The sequence below is a fragment of the Sinohyriopsis cumingii genome, chromosome 18 (genome assembly GCF_028554795.1).
Source record: "Sinohyriopsis cumingii isolate HCF-2022 chromosome 18, ASM2855479v2, whole genome shotgun sequence".
Classification (NCBI taxonomy): domain Eukaryota; kingdom Metazoa; phylum Mollusca; class Bivalvia; order Unionida; family Unionidae; genus Sinohyriopsis; species Sinohyriopsis cumingii.
The window spans coordinates 47,624,099-47,642,407 of NC_142978.1; the positions used below are offsets into that span (position 1 = coordinate 47,624,099).

Here is an 18,309-nt window from a genome sequence, read left to right on the forward strand (position 1 = left end):
TCATCTTTTTTTAGACTTGAAAGAGGATGTCGTCAAGGAGATCCCCTTGCACCTTATTCGTTTATCATTGGGGTTGAGATTTTAGCTATAACTTTAAAGCAAAACGTGGATGTACGGGGAGTAATCTTTGACGCCAGTGAATATAAATTGGGTCAGTATGCCGATGACGCTTTTATTCTTCTTGATGGATCTAGTTTTTCTCTTGAAGCAACTATGAATATCTTGCAAGGTTTCTCTCTATTATCGGGACTTAAATGTAACATAACAAAAACAAAAGCTATTTGGATTGGAAACAGGAAATTTTCTAATGAAAGAATATGTCCCGAAATGGGCCTAATTTGGTCCTCTTCGAACTTTACACTCCTTGGCATAGAATTTTCTCCAGATTTACAACAGATGGTGGAAATTAATTATATGAAGAAACTAACAAAGGCAAAACGAATACTGGCAAGCTGGAGTCAAAGACATCTGTCAATAGTTGGTAAAGTAATTGTTGTAAAGACTCTTGTTCTGCCCATATTCATACATCTTTTTTCAGCACTTCCTAACCCATCAGCAAAAGTTGAAGCAGAACTAAATCGCACGTTATTTAAATTTGTATGGGGTGGAAAAGTAGAGAGAATAAAACGTGATATACTAGTTTCCCCAGAAAACGAGGGAGGACTAAATATGATACACATATTTTCATTCATTAGGTATATTAAGATAAGATGGGTTAAAAGATTGCTGGAAAAGGAAGATGGAACGTGGCAGAACTTAGTCAATACAACTATACTCAGAAATAAAAAGGATATTTGGAATTTAGGGAGAAGGAAATTAGAAGAATTTAGTAAGTTCATTAAAAACAGTTTTTGGAGAGATGTAATTTTGGCAGTATCTAAATGGAAAGAAGAACCGCAAAGTCCTAACGAGTATCTATCCATGAGTATTTTAAATTTTGTCCCCCCAAAAATGATTTATCAATACAAATCCTGGACAGAAGCTGGTTTTGAAATTCTGAACGATCTAGTAGATGATCACGGTAATTTAATACCTTTTGAAATAATAAAACAAAAAACTGGAAGCGATGATTTCTTGAAATACTTCTCCTTAATATCCAGAATTCCTAAAGCATGGAAAGATGCCATAAAAAAAAAAAAACACCTAGCACATAATAATTTTGATAAGCAGGAGGATAAAATAACGAACTTGCGAAAACAAGATTCACTCAAGTTTGTTTACAAAGATCTTTTACAGGAAACTAAAAGGCAACACACTGCGAAGCAAGAAGCTTGGATGCAAGTATTTAATAAAAATATAAGTAGTGAGGAGTGGTCTGATATATATAGCCGGGCAAAATGCTGTACCAAGGATACCAAGTTGGTCTCTTTTAACTTTAAATTAATCCATAGAATAATCGCTACTAATGATTTTCTTAAAAGAATTAACATATTTGATGACAACAAATGTACTTTCTGTAAGAGTGAAACTGAAAGTATTGAGCATCTCTTTTATGACTGCAGTATTACTTCACAGTTTTGGTACCGTTTTATTGAAGATTTTGCACCTTTTTGCCCAAATATTGTACATCTGTCCAAAAAAGAAACATTTTTAGGAAGTGAACAACTGGACAGTTTGGGTAATTTTCTGCTTATTTTGGCAAAATATTATATTTATACTTGCAGATTCAATATGAAAAATCCTTCTATTTTTGCCTTTAAGCAAATAGTTGCAATGCATAAGAACATTGAAAAATACAATGCTAAGGTAAATAAAAAAGAGGACCAATTTCTTCAAAAATGGACCTCAACAATGAACATTTAACTTGTCTCTGACTTGATGGTAAACAGGAACAAAATATTGTAATATCACAAAGGCCATGTCACCTAGATTGTGTGCCATATGCATGTGTATATGCGTGTGTGTGTGTGTGTGTTTTCTTTTTTACTTTCTCTGTAGATTATATTTATTATCCCTAGATTATCTGATAACCAGAAATGTTTGATTGTAAGGTGACCCTGGGATGGTTCCCCGACCCATTGGTCAACCTATTATGGGGTTAATAAAAAAAAAAAAAAAAAAAAAATAAAAAAAAAAAAAAACATGCAGGGGGTCGTGCCTTACATGCATGGGGGTGTTTTTTGGCTTTACATGAATGGGGGTGGTTTTTTGTGCCTTACATGCATGGGGGTGTTTTTTTGCTTTACATGCATGGGGTGGTTTTTTTGTGCCTTACATGCATGGGCGTGTTTTTTGTGCTTTACATGCGGGGGTCGTGCCTTACATGCATGGGGGTGTTTTTTTGCTTTACATGAATGGGGGTGGTTTTTTGTGCCTTACATGCATGGGGGTGTTTTTTTGCTTTACATGCGGGGGTCGTGCCTTACATGCATGGGGGTGTTTTTTTGCTTTACATGAATGGGGGTGGTTTTTTGTGCCTTACATGCATGGGGGTGTTTTTTTGCTTTACATGAATGGGGGTGGTTTTTTTGTGCCTTACATGCATGGGGTGGTTTTTTTGTGCCTTACATGCATGGGGTGGTTTTTTTGTGCCTTACATGCATGGGGTGGTTTTTTTTGTGCCTTACATGCATGGGGTGGTTATTTTGTGCCTTACATGCATGGGGGTGTTTTTTGTGCCTTACATGCATGGGGGTGTTTTTTGTGCCTTACATGCATGGGGTGGTTTTTTTGTGCCTTACATGCATGGGGTGGTTATTTTGTGCCTTACATGCATGGGGGTGTTTTTTGTGCCTTACATGCATGGGGGTGTTTTTTGTGCCTTACATGCATGGGGGTGTTTTTGTGCCTTACATGCATGGGGTGGTTTTTTGTGCCTTACATGCATGGAGGATCCAATTAATATTGCTCGTACTCTTCATATTGATGACCCCATTCAAGAGCTGGATATTGATGCTGATGATCAGCAAGGTGCGTTTTCTTGTTGGCGGTGAGTAATGCTATCCGATCTTTTATCATAACCACATATTCACGCTTTTCAGCTGCATTTTTTCTAAATAATATTTTCAAAGAATGAACTAAAGATGTTAAGAGGTTATCAGTACTAACTTTATTCCAAAGGTCTACTGAGGATAAATAAAATCTACGTTTAATAGAGGCGGTATTGTCTGTTTTTTATTATTGTTTATATGAAGCTAGTATATTGATCTGAGGGCATTGGGATTATCTTGAAAAGGATAAGTCCAGATGATGGAAGTGGGTGGGATGCGTGCCCCTAGTCCTCTACTCATGGCGGGGGGGGGGGAGGAGACGTTGCCTTGGATTAAATTACGTGTTTAAATATACCAGATAGAGATATAAATCGTCTAATACTTTACCTATTTATAATATAGCTAGGATGCGGGAGGTCGTGGGTTCGATCACCGGCCGAGTCATACCAGAGACTTAAAAAATGGTACTGACAGCTACCTCGCTTGGCGTTCAGCATTAAGAGGTTAGTGTTGGGACTGGTCGGCCTGGTGTCAGGATAATGTGACTGGGTGGGACATCATGCTACATGTCTGCGGCATGATGCCCCAGTGCTAGACATCACTATAAACTGCCACATTGCAGACATCGTAGCGATATGACTGAAAAATTATTAAAGCTACGTTAAAAATAAAAATCACATCACATCACATATAATATAGCTATACTAATTTTACACACGTAAGTAGTTTAAAGAGTGCTTTGAGGGTTTATAGGTATATTTATAAGTCCCTCCCATCTTAAGTGATCCTGGACCCCAAAGCATGAATCCTACCCTGGATCAGGACCAGTTTGCAATGAATTTAGCCTGCATATAATGATTTTCATCCAAGTTTATTCTGAAGAACTGAGTATCATTTACATATACTGTTATTATTCTGGCTGCAACCGGTTGTATACGGGCTTTAGGAATAAGATTAATGCGTATCATTTTAATGTAACCATCCGCACGAATAACAACATTTCACGATTACCATCCAGACCGATCAAAATAATTTCTTGCCAGATATATTGAGGGTGCACAGACATAAGTAAACTACTAAAAACATTGACTGGAACAATCAGTCCACCAACAGATGAATTAATAAAAATTGCATTAAATAAAGTCAAACGCTTAAGAAGCATATCGAATTTTATTTTATAGAAATTTTCTTGCCAGATACATTGAGGATATATATATATATATATATATATATATATATATATATATATATATATATATATATATATATATATATATATATATATATATATATAATTGTCACGCATAATGGAATAATTTATGGCGGCGACCTTTGATAAGTATCTCTCAATGAGAAAGATCACCCACCAACGTTTACGCATGAGCAGTGAGTTGGAAGGTCGACCATTGTAAATTTGACCCATGGGAATCCTCCGGACAAATTCCAGACTAGAACTGAAGTTGCAGTGGTCTGCTGGAGACATTGCGCGGAACAACCAGTCTTGCTAAAGATGAATGAATAAAAATTGCATTAAATAAAGTCAAATACTTAAGAAGCATATCGAATACTTGAACAAAATAGTAATTTCACATTTGAATATTCATACTGGACTTCCAAAGGTAAACTATGGAGACGAAATGCTTAAAGCGTACCCTAATTAGTTCAGGGTATAAAATACAATTGCTACATCAACAAACTTTACGTACATGGGAATATACATTTTGGATCACCAAATCCAGAATGATATTTTTTTAAAATAAAAATCATTTATAATACTATATATGTATATCTACTGAAGTATAAACGATAACATACCAGGCCATAATTCCAACGGCTTTAATCCGTCTGAAGACAGGGAGAGGTGGTATATTGACATGACTTCTTTGTCCAAAAATGGGGTCACAAATGGTTGTACGTTTGTTGATTAATTTAGTCAATATTCTTTTTACAAGTATAATAGTGTTCAATAGAATTGTGTATAAGTCAAAGCAAACAATATATTATAATGTAAACAACAGGTTTGTCGCCGTCGCAAAATAAATTGTCTGTGTTAAATTTTAACAATTCTGATTTGTCGCATAATGCACGATCTGAAGTTTACCTGTTTGATTCTTAAGCTGTAAATAGTCATGTCCTGTGGGGTTCCCATATATCAATGGTTGGGGCTATCATATATCAGTGGTTGGGGCTATCATATATCAATGGTTGTACATGGTACTCAACACGTTGAGTGTATTTGTCTTCAGTTTATGAACAACGATACGCCGTCGCCCAAAAACTCGCTGGATATACAGTACTAGTGATTCACGTGCATATTTGAGATATTGTTAATTTATTACTGCATGTTCTTTGTATGGACATAAATATGATATAATAATATGATATACAAATTAGCTCTCAGGAAATTAGTATCGTTATGGAGTTTTTGGACCGGGCATTCTGATATAGGTTAAATCTTTATTTACTCAATGACTTATTGCTTTTACCTCGATCGTTACACGTCAGTGCATGCGCTATAGGGCAGTAAACCAGATAAAAACAAGTCATTATAACTACACCAACACGCTGCCACTTGTGTTGCAGAGAATTATATTTGCTTTGGTTGATATTGGTTTCGTAACGTGGGTCGTTAGTGAACTGCAGACGTTTACCTTTCTGATATTTACGAAGTAAAATTAAGTGGCTTATCAGTGTGTTTAAGTATGGTTACAAAGTTCTCTTTAATGATTTTTTACGAAGCGAAACCCCCTAGCTCGCTAGTGTGCTTAAGTATGTATTTACTTTGTTCATCAAAAAATGTGCGCATTGGCGACGTAAATTATTCTGCAAAGCAAGATCTGCATGTGTCATTGTTGGTGACTATAATATATGTACCAGAACAATGGGGTTTATGTAACGTTACAGAAAAGTTTAAATTACTGTACCGTTTCAGTGCATCATCTAGGTTTGTCAAAAGATTATGATTTGTCAAATTTGTATATAAAACTTCAAGATAAATGAATATACTCAGGAATTATCTTGTAACAATATAACCATGTCAGTCATGTGAAGAAAAACATGAAAAGTCATTATTTGATATTATGCATATGAAAATGACGTTGGCTCAGTGTGGATAACGAAGCGAGTGAATACTCTAATGATAGTAATGATAATGATGACAATGATGTAATTAGTGAATATATTGGTAATACTGAAGATCATCAAGGATAAATTAATTAAAGAGATGCTTTGAGCATTATAATATATGGAATCACCAGCGACACGTTCTACTATTACAGATGAAAATTATTTTACAGCGAATGTTTGTACAATCAAATAATATCCTCTGCGAGTATTTCTACACCCCTTTATATTCGGTGAGGATTACGTACACATGTAATTACGTACAGTATTAATCAAAAAATATATGATAATTTCTATTAGAATATATAATTTGCAAATATACAAGATGTTCAATGGCATTAGGACGCAATCAAAGCAAAGGTGTATGCCTTGGAAAATATGAACTCTGTGGCATACATGCCATTACTAATGCTTTAAATCGCATTGGCTTGCGTTATGTGTATTTCTAAATGTTCAACGAGGCCTTAAATATGGTATCCGAATAAAACGTCGTAATCAGCTTGGCCGACCATGCGGATCTATTCGCGAGTATTATTGTGTCTACCGTCAATGATTTCCTATGATTGTATAATCACCCGGACTTAAAGTTCACACTGTTCTCAATACGGAATTTACCATGCCCAGCCTTGTAACCAAAGATGAATTTGCACTACGTTTCAGCATGAAAGCCATGAGGAATATCACGGCCTGTATCAGCTTTGGGGCGTGTTTCTGCCTGCGGATGTCTTTGCGACGTTTTAGATAGAGCCAGGCATGTTTATATTCTCGATCCCGCGCACAACGTTTTGTCTTGGAAATGACCTGGGATGTGTTGCTGTCAAAACCCAGCGTTGAGTTGGAGTTGTTAGCGAATGTTCATCAACATCTGTTTGTGGAGCGTGGCATCAGTGGTGTGATTTCTATGACAAGCCACCACTACATTGGGATTTCTATGACAAGCCATCAATACATTGGGATTTCTATTGCAAGCCGCCAATACGCTCGTACAAAGAACAAATAAGTAGACGAATATGACCTCGCTATCCCAAAGAGTGTAAAATGATAAAACTCGTTATGAATGGGCAATGATACAGCCCCTGCGTCTTGGGGGATTTGAGTGGATTTTTTGCGAGTACAACAGCATCAGCTATCAGGAATACTTGTCTGAAGTTGAACTAGATTATCCAGACGAGATTCACGAAACCTAAAACGATTATAGGCTGGCTCCTCATGCGTACACGTTAAATCTGATCCGGTTAATCAAACAATTCATGGGTGAGTTTGTCACAGCTTGACACCCATAGATGGATGGTCCCTGAGAGAATCGCCATTTACACGTACGGACGATTGCGAATCAACTTACGAGTTTATTAAATAGCGCATTAAAATCTACTTTGATGGTAGTTTTGTATAAGCGGGAATGACCTTCAATTCTCTGGCCAATGTGCTCTGGTAAAAATATTTAAAATAGACACATAGTTAAGCACTCTAGGAAGCCAGGGAGTTTTCGTAAAAATGAGTGAAGGAAACGACTGCAATTCATTTTCAGCCATCTGAACAAACCAATCTGAACCACACCATATTTCCGGAACTCGTTGATCTGGCTGTGTTTTTTTTTTCTTCTTCTGGTTTATTATTTCCATAGCTTATTCACTCACGTGTGACGATTGAGGTAAAAGTAGTAAAATTATGTGGTATAGAAAGTGGCGATCTCTATCGGTATGCCCGATCCTAAAGCCTGATAATGATACTACTACGAAATGGTGCAAACGCGTGGAGAAATTTACATATTATTAGAAATAGCAATTATTCCAATTTTCATGAATGAGAAGATCACAAAAAGTACAATACCCAAAGTAGCAATATAACATGATCCGTCATTATGACTTCTCAGACCAAGTTTTTTCACCTGCAAAAAAATATTAAAATAGAGGAGAACCGATATTGAACAGTAAAATTTACCTGCAAGATGTATATGGTAAAAACTGGTACTGCTCTAAACCGAGTAGTTGAACGACCTCATAGGTTATACCGAAAACATCTCTGATGGTGCAGAGAGCTTTAAGCTGACGATACCTGTAGTGAAACGAATATATTCCCGATTGTATAGAATGTCATTAAAAGTCAAACAAACCATGTACAGGAAAATATTTAACACTCAAATAAAAAAGAAGTTTGGATATAGTCAAATTTTCAAAGAAAATGGTGTAATGACAGGGTCGTATGAATTATATTACATATTTGTGTTTAATAGTTAACTTTAATTTTATGTCATAATCCATGTAGATACTATAATTCTTCATATGCCACAAGGTAAAGTAAAAATTGTCCTAAGTAACACAGCAGTATGTGTCTGCTGTTTTCATTCATTGCCTTTCTTACTCATCGACGCGCTACTTGACTCTGTTCCCATGGTTTCCTTCAAAACATTAAAGTAAAGTGATGGATCAAAACGTAATTTCTCATAAACATTATACACGAGGCATATTTACATTAGGCAATATGAATATTTTGATCGGCAGATTAACTCCTCGTGTAATTTTGGAAAAAGTCGTATTTCAGCCAGTTCAATACAGAATTGAAATGCAAATATTTGGTATTTCACATTGGAACAACATGCTCAGAGCAGCAGGGAAGTTGTACAGACCAGGTGGCTCAGATAAAAATAAGCCTCTCACGCAATCTTTCTCCGTAGAAGCCTCAGATTTCAAAAATAAAGCCTCCTACGTAAATTAATCCGCGAAAATTCGACCTAGAATGCAATTTCAGGCATAAAAAAAAACATGCAATTTTGGGGGGGGGGTATCTCGATTTTGTAGCCGAGAAGATAGAAAAATAATTCTCGACAAGGGAAGTTGTACAGACCAGGTGGCTCAGATAAAATTAAGCCTCCCACACAACATTTCTCCGTAGAAGCCTCAGATTTCAAAAATAAACCCTCCTGCGCAAATTAATCTGCGAAATTTCGACCCAGGATGCAATTTCAGGCATAAAAAAAAACAACAAAATTTAGGGGGGGGGTAGGAAAATTTTATGTGCGATTGCAAGGAAAGGTTGCAAATTTATGAGTAAATCTGATCAAGACCGATTCGATACCTACTACGCGGATCATGAAGATTAATCGTGACAAATCCGTGCGGTGTTGCCTGAGCGTGACTGAAGAAATTTTTAAATTTATTTATGTCCATGTCGCCGTTGCACCAAGTCTGATGAATATTTCTCAGTGTGTGAGTATCAACGCCATTGAAAACTGATAAAATATTACAATTGTCCCTAATCACCTTTGGAATTTGCGTATATCGCTGCGTCACGTAAATCACATCGGTATTCTTATGTCGGCCACGCGAGAATATCCTAGCTGGGTTAGTTTGCTTATCCAGCATCACATCATCGAAAACAACAAGATTATTAACATCGCCATCTAAATTTTCCACCGATGGAGCTTCATTGATATCCGTGATAAATTCTATTGTTCCATCTTCAGTATTATCACTAAATTCCTTCAGTACCTGATAACATCGCTGATCGTCAACAGATGGTGCAACCAAATACAATTTATCCCATTTTAGCCATCTCATTATCAAATTTAGCAACAACTGCGTCTTTCCAGAACCAGATGGTCCAATGATTATCATTCTTATCGAATTTGGTAATGCCGCGGTGTGTTTTACTTGCTCGCGTTTCTTCGTGGCTGAAAAATCAATTACATTCATGTTATTAGAATATTATGGATTCATATTGTGTTAAGTGTCGCACTCGAACTGCTACGATAAATCCAATCGAAGTCGTTACACGCAACAACAGGAATGCAATTAAGGGTGAATGTGAAGTTTGCAAGACAATCAAATTTAGATTTGTAAAAAAAAAGATAGAAGAACCGGAGGAGATATCGCCGCCTCCATGAAAAATCTACCAGGATTGCCTTGGGCGAAATATCCCGGAGAGAAACATTTGCCAGGATATAATTACTGCGGACCTGGTACAAGGCTAGATATAAGACTTAACAGTAATAATCAACCAAATCCTGGCGAGGATCCAGTAAATGCCATTGATAACGCATGCTACTATCACGATCTTGCATATCTCAGCGGGGATTTAGAACAAAGACACCTCGCTGATATTAAATTAATTCACGCAATAGACGCAGTTCCTAATAAAAAATTCAGAGAGAAATTGGCAACCTGGTTAATAAAAGGAGCAATGAAAGGTAAATTAGTACTCGGTGCTGGTAATTTATAATGGAGCAAATATATTATTCTCCGCGAGGATTTTGGCGAGGAAAATCAGCAATAGCCAAACTTGCCAGGGCAGCAAAAGTAAAGCAGTCCACCGTTGCATCATGGTTATCAAAGCAAGCAGTTTGGCAAATTTATCTTCCTCCGCCTAAAAAAATACCATATGCGAGTTTTTCCGTCAGTGTACCTAACGAAGTTCATCAGGCTGATTTAATGTTTCTTCCTCACGATACCGTTGACGGAGTTACATACAAATACGTGCTAACTATTGTTGATATTGCTAGTAGGTACAAAGAAGCAGAACCATTATCAAATAAAACAGCAACGGAAATTTCAAAAGCGTTTGAGAAAATTTACTCGAGATCTCCATTGACATGGCCGAATCTTCTTCAGATTGATCCAGGACGAGAATTCCTCGGTGCGGTTACTGCGTTAATGAAAAAGAATAATGTTAAAATCCGACGTGGCGTAGTTGGTGTTCATCGTAGTCAGGCTATCGTTGAAAGATTCAACAAAACACTAGCGGAAAGATTATTCGGATATCAGTACGCGAGAGAATTTATTCAGGATAAACGATCTCACGATTGGGTAACAAGATTGCCTCACGTGATTAACGCACTAAATAATGAAGTAACACGAACAATAGCAATGAAGCCTGCAATTGCAATTACAAAACCGAATATACCACTAAAGCGAGATTCTACTATTCCGCCTGTACTAGGTAATGTTATTGTAAGATATTTATATAAAGAAGGAGAAGCCGAGGGAGGAAGAAAAAGAGCAACCGATCCAACTTGGAGTGTTACGACGCATAAAATATCAGCCGTAACAAGATCATCGGGAAGGCCAGCAATTTATTTTCTAGATTCACTAGCTCCACAACGCGGATTTACCAAAGAAGAATTACAAATAATACCGAAAGATACTCAATTACCGCCATCGTCGTTAATGTGAAATTTAATTCTACCTAACTGAGATAATTTTCTTACTCGAGAAACTGCTAGATAAACTAAATTCGACCAGGAAATTCTATCATCGACGATCCAGATTTGGCCATCTACTGTTAATCCCTGTGATGAATGTATCGTTGCTGCGTATCCGAGTTTCCATGGCGATCTTTCCGCGTTTATCGCATCATTGACAAGATTAATATCAACGAAAATAATATCATTCAAAACCATCATTTTTTCTTCTCCGCATGGCAAAGTAACATTAATATTTTGTTTTCTGGTATCAGCGGGCCTGTAACACAATGGTACCTGCAATGTTGGAAATTTCTCACAATGAAGTTTGAATAGAATTTCCTGAATAACATCGCGAATAATTTTTCTGCTAGCCACAATCAGATGATCAGGACGCCACAAAGTTAGAAAATTATCCATCGAAGTCTCGTCGATTATTCTTCTCATCATATCACATTGAAACTTATTAGGTTGCAACCGAATTATTTTTTTAAACTCGGTCAGTAAAATATCATTAGATCTATAATCAGCGTCAATTTCTTCATAATAATCCACAAAGTTTCTGAGCCATTTATGAGGAGATTCACCATCAATAGGATCAGGTTGGCCGTGATCTCCGCACATTATTACAGCGGTGTTTTTTTCTTCCAGCCAATCCAGGATTGATTTTAACAAAACTAAATTTACCGTACAAATTTCATCAAATATTATAACCTTGTTAATATATTTGCTTCCCATGCGAGCCGAATCCCATAATCCACCGCTGTATTTGAAATAACTGTGATACGTACAAGAATTAACGCCGCGTTGTCTTATTTCTCGCGCTAATCTGTGAGTTGGAGTCAACACGATCATATCAGATTTTGAAAATAAATTTATCGCTCGTGTTGTTTTACCGCTACCACCAGGACCATTCAGGTAAACAAATTTGTTTCGTGAAATCGGATCGAATGCGGATGCGGCCGTTGATATTTCATCGCATTTATCTTTATGAAACTTATCGCAATCTTCTACATCCGCGTCCTCACAATAATCTAGAATATCCTCGTTTTTTATTCTCCAGGTTCCCCAAGACCCATCGGTGATTAAATTTTCTAATCTACACTGAAATTTCTTATCGATATAAAACGAATCCGTTGCAACCCTTACCGCGATATCAGAAAATTTATTTATCATCGATAACAAATTAATACTGACGTAAGCGAGCATCGATGATCTTAGATGAGTATACTGCGCCGACTCTCCATCAAGATAACTAATCACTGTACCTAACTTTGTTCCATCAATAATAATATTTTCTCTGTTGCAGAATATTCCACGCGATACTGTATCGGCAATAATAAAATCCATCTCAGCATCATTGATAAATAACCTAGCGTGGCGATGTTTATGATCAACTGATCCTCCTTGAGTAAATTTACCAATAATTTTTCTTCCAATATCTTTCGCGTTTTCACAATCCGTGGGCAGCCACACCTCGGTCTGCTTCCTATACGATATAATCGCTTCACTTACCGTCAATGATATTAACATCGACGAATCCAACATAAATCTCAACAATACCGTAGGGACCCATCTTCGCTGAGATAAATGCCGACCAAACCAAATATAACAAATTTTATGTAAGTTTTCAGCAAGCTCGAATGAAGTAACATGAGCGAATCCTGTCATGACAAAGTCAGGTAACGGTCCGTTAATTGCAACTCTCGTCATCTCACTGGTAGGATGGCCGAATTTAGCAAAGTAATCTGCACAATCGCCATATCCGAGGAAACTTCCAGGGTAGCATGCGCTCATATCAACGGAAATCATATCCTCGAAATAATATTTGGTATTCCATAATCCTCCATGGCCGTATTCGATACAGCTAAGTTGAATATCATTGAGAAATTCATTCCTTGTAGGTTTCCACGAGTTTCTTTCTCTGGCAGCGTGAGCGGCAACAGATGGAACAGTAAAGCAATTTGTCAGTAACCGATCTGGATTTGATGAATATTTCTCCGCGATATTTTTCATTGATTCATGTAATATTTCATCACGGTAAATATCTCCGCGTGGCAATATAAATTGATCGTATTTTTCTTCACTAGAAAATAACCAGACCGATATTGGATCAGACGCGGCTAATAGTTTGATAAACCTAAACATTGCATCAGAGTTGTCTTTTCCAGATTCCGCAGATTTACTATCTGCCGTGGAAGATTCCACGGGATAAAATTTAACAACACGATCTCGTGGAAATATCATTACCGACTGCGACCACGCATGTGAATTATGATCAACAATTTCGATTGGTGTTCCTCGAGAATTATATGGTGATGAATATAATATTTCTCCCGATAATGTTTTAACCGTAATAGGAAATTTAAGTTTTTTACTCAACGCAGCAACATCATCAATCGATGCACCATCAGTAACTGTCTTTGCCCATGAATTAATTTTATTCAATCTCAATTGAGTCAAGCCAGATCCACGACGAGCGTTTTTCATGTGTTCGATAACTCGCTCAGCCACGCAGTTTATCATCGGTGATTCTTTCATCGTAGGTAGATTTTTCGCATCAGGATTATTATTTAGCCGATAAATTCCATAAACAACAGCACTAGAAGGATACGCCCTAGCATAATAAGGACCGTCGATCCCCAATAATAATCCCGGCTTCGAATTTTTATCAAGAACAACATTTTTCTTACCACCGCGTACCGGATCTCTTTTATCACGAATAATCCAAGTGTCATCGGGCATTTGTGCGATAAATTTTATTCCAAAAATAAATCGCTCTTCTTTATGCGAGTTTTTTATATGTTCGATTATCTTTTTCGCTCGCTCCAAATTCATCGTAGCATCAACGAAGTTAGTTTTCCACGTCGACCAAACATGAATCGCTCCATCATCGAAAAATTCTTTCTTGGCTCGATCAACCTCTGGAATGATATATTCTGCCTCATCAAGATCAAATAAATCCATTATTATATTTTAGACAAATATCTAAATTATAATATGCAATGCAAATGGATAACAGTCGGATCAACAAAATCATGTGACAAATCCTGCAGAGGTGAATATTGTGGCGCTCACATATACGAAATTCGACGAGGTAACAAAGGACCACAACGATGTTTAGTTTGTCAAGTTGGCATTCGAGGAAAGACACGATTGTGTTTCTCCTGTGGAGGGAAAAAATATCGTGAGTTACGGAGATATTATGAAAAAAGATCCTCGTCAGTGATAAAATGTGAAGAAGATTATATTAATCGATTCAAAGCAAATTATGATTTAGACAAATGGAATATTGTATATGAATCACAAATCAACGATTCCCACAATGAAAATCTCACACGAGTATAAATCTCATCCAACCATCGAGGGCTACGAAGCATCTGAGGATGGTAATGTCAGAAACATCAAAACAAAGAAACACGTTGGTAAGGTTGATCGTTTTGGCTACGTGAGATGTAACTTTAGTAATGGCAGAGAAAGATCCACAAATTACTCCCTTCATCGGTTCGTTTTCGAGTGTTATCGTGGACCGATAGAAATCGGACTTGTCATTGATCATATCGATGGAGATAAACTCAACAATAAACTTTCCAATCTACGCGCGGTAACCCAGAGCGAAAATTCAAGGGCTGGTAATTCTGGCAGACATCCCAAGTATGCCAGGGCTGTAGAATCAATAAATCAAGCAACAGGCGATAAGATATATTTTGAGTCGATGAATGCTGCTACGAAATATTATAATATTAGTCCACATTCTGTAGGGCATGTAGCAGAGGAGAAAATCAATAGAACATTTTCATATAATCTTGGGGTGTGGATTAAATTTTCCTATGTACCAATGGTACTTGATTCGAAAAATGACAAAGAATAATTAAATACTACAAAATTAATATAATGAACGAAGAAACTGTAAACGACATCATTGTAGCGATTGATGATCTGAAGAAAAAGATAGATCTTCCATCGGATCTAGACACAAATAAAATTCGGTCTGAATTTGAGACGATTGTTCAAGGGAAACTCGAATACAAATACACACTGCCGTCGGAATATAAATTAATAAAAAAGATCCAGATTGCGATATATCAGTCACTTGCGACAGTCAGCGATGATCGCATCGAGGATTTTGTTAAATTATCGATGTTGGTGGAGAATGCGAGATTGATTTTATCAGACGCGTATGAATCACGAAAAATTACAAGTTCGCGTATCAGGCAGTTGAAAAAACTTGTCGATGAAACCAAGACCAGGGAATCTTCCGATCTCTGAATATTTTCACAAAACAAAAAAAAAGATTAATTTTTGAAAATTCCCCTGGATTTTATTTATTTTTTTCGTCAGTTTTTTCCTGGGATACAGGTTTGGAAAATCTTACTCACGATTTGAAAATCTATGATTTCACCAATAGGCTGATATTTAGTGTTTCCCCGCGTATATCAAGTAAATGTCCATCTTGATTCGTTAGTTTGAAATTTATACTCGATAATAGCTGATTGTGACATCGAAGGTAAAACGGATTCACCGGTTCCTTTATTATCAAATACCCGGGAGAAACACTGGGAGAAAACGAGTATAATATATATCCCTGTTTTGCTTGATTTGACAATGATGAATCAATAATGTAGCTGCCATCGATAATATCCGCGTGAAGATAAACTGCAATCACATCTGTTATATTAACGATACCAGGCGAGATATGTCGTCCGATTCTTGATGGATCGTTATTGTGTGTGAGAAATAATGCCAATTGTGGTTTATCTGCCCACGCGGCATGTAATTTCGGAAATAACTCATCTATGGTATCGGTGACGGATTTTCTCATTTTATCAACGTCATATCTGAAAATTTTAAAATTTGGTAGCGTTTCCTCGGTTAATTTATGAATTTCCATGAATTTTTTCTTATTGTCTGAGTTTTTCATAATTGCCTTAATAAACATATCATGATAATACTCAACATCGTTTGCAAGTTTATTTAATTTTTTCACGTATTTGATTATTAATTCGCACGAGCTTGTTTTGTTTGATATACACTCGTTGAACAATGATCTTAAGTGAGATAGACTTCTCTCATGTTCAAAATTAAAAACATTTATGTTCATTGCTATTTCATAATATTTTATATAAATCTTTTTACCGTCGACGTCACCCGAGGGGGAGATCACAAATATTGCCTCCCACCCTATAAACAGGTACCTAACAGTATCAAGAACAACTATTTTTTGACCGAGTTTATGTTGATTAATTAAATCATTAATCAATTCGATATATTTGATAGATCTATGGTAAAAATCGGAAATTTCGTACGAGGCTTCGTCGGTGATAAAATCTGATTTTTTTGGTTCGGGGGGTCGATCCTGTGGGATAAAATCGGCGGATATATAATCGTCAGGTGCGACCTCTGGCCAGCCTAATATAGATCTGATCGTTGATTGGTAAATATCTACCATGTATGGTGATTTTATTTCGATGATCGATGATAATGTTGGTTCGTGAGTTAATATTTTTATTCCTGGATCAGCATCGCCGGTTAAATTTGCTATTCTTCTGGTAAATTCGCTATTCAGTTGCTCAATCTCGTAGCTACCTGTCGGTATATTGACATATGTCCAATCGGGTGTTCCATCGGGTTTATTCTTTTTTGCAAAAACAAGTGAATTATTTGACATCAATTCACCGAATGTTGTTGATCTAACATTAGGCCAGCTGTTGTAGACGCGCAACTGTGTTAATGCAATTTCGTTGACGCTGATTGGTGTTGGAAAATTAATGTTAAATTCCGGTTTGGTTGAACTTAGCGATATTAACGTTGTTGTCGGCGGCGTCGTGTTTGTCACGATCTGGGATAACTCGGACATTATTAATATTCATTTGTTCAATCTCCGAGTAAATACCGATCATCGAATAAAATTCTAGATCGGATATAACGCCGTCGTTGAGACTTTCAGAAATCATCGATGATAATTTCGAATACGCGTCGTTGATCCTGGTTAGTTTATTTTTGTACAATAATAATTTCTCACTTGTGCACGAAGATATTTTTCTTGCAATAATATTGAGAACACCCGCGATTGTTGTTGTTGACGAGATTATTATTGTTGCTACGATTGGCGCGATTGTTGTTACCGCGGATAAAACAATCACCGCACCGGCGACTATAGCGGATACAGCGTACACGGCAACATCAATAATGACTAATCTACGTTGGTACTTCTTTATTTTTATTTGATAATCATCGAGTAGTTTTTTTAATGAATCCTGCCATGATCGCGCTTGATTGTATCGGTAATCCGATGCGGTCATTTATTGTTATATTACGATAACAATTGCATGATTTAATCTCGAATATACTCGGATAAAAATTCGAAAACTATACTATAACCAAATGGTCCCATGTTGGTTCTATCTGGTGGTTCTAGCACAAATATATTATCATAACCTGCGTGCATAATATAATTAAAATTTTCACCAAAAATTTTACCACCCTTGATTATTTTAAAACCTACCGAAGATTGAATGAACATTCGATAATATCCATCAATTGGCGGGTTGAACTTAAATGTGTTATTCACGGGTGTCCACCATGTCTCTTTTCTTGTTTCTACAACAAACGGTACCTTACATTGTAGTTTTTGTGTTATCGCTGAATCTGGTATCGAAATTCGATCCAATAAAGGAATATTAAACTCTGTTCTGAGTCCAGTTATTTCTTCTGCTACGTTGACAATGTTGTCATTGATAAGGTTTACATCTTTGTTGTGCTCTGATATATCAACTTTTTGATCTATCAAAATTCCTAATGTGGAATGAACATTTATAAAATTCTCGACGTTTTGATTGATTAATTTCATGTTCTCATCGTATACTGATTGATCGACTTTTAAGTTAATTTTTTCCGAAAGAGCATTAATCTCCGTTTCGATTTTTATAACCGCGGCTGAAAGATCTTGTTTATCGATTTTTTCACCTATTGCGGTATTTATCTTGATAATTTCATCGTTGATAGATTTTTTATCGATTTTTTCACCCGTTGCGGTATTTTCATCGATGGATTTTTTATCGAGTTTTTCACCCATTGCGG

General features: G+C 36.6%; 1 protein-coding gene across 1 annotated transcript in view; it reads right to left on the reverse strand.

Moving 5' to 3' along the window:
- Positions 1 to 3,782: 3,782 nt before the first annotated feature.
- Positions 3,783 to 18,309, reverse strand: part of LOC149776571 (uncharacterized) — a 95,650-nt gene continuing 81,123 nt past the window's right edge. The window contains exons 4-5 of the mRNA XM_089942454.1: positions 7,995 to 8,108; positions 3,783 to 4,434 (exon numbers count right to left, since the gene is read on the reverse strand). Coding sequence (XP_089798580.1) covers positions 4,290 to 4,434; positions 7,995 to 8,108 — 259 coding nt within the window. The 3' untranslated portion in view covers positions 3,783 to 4,289. The remainder of the gene's footprint in view (positions 4,435 to 7,994; positions 8,109 to 18,309) is intronic.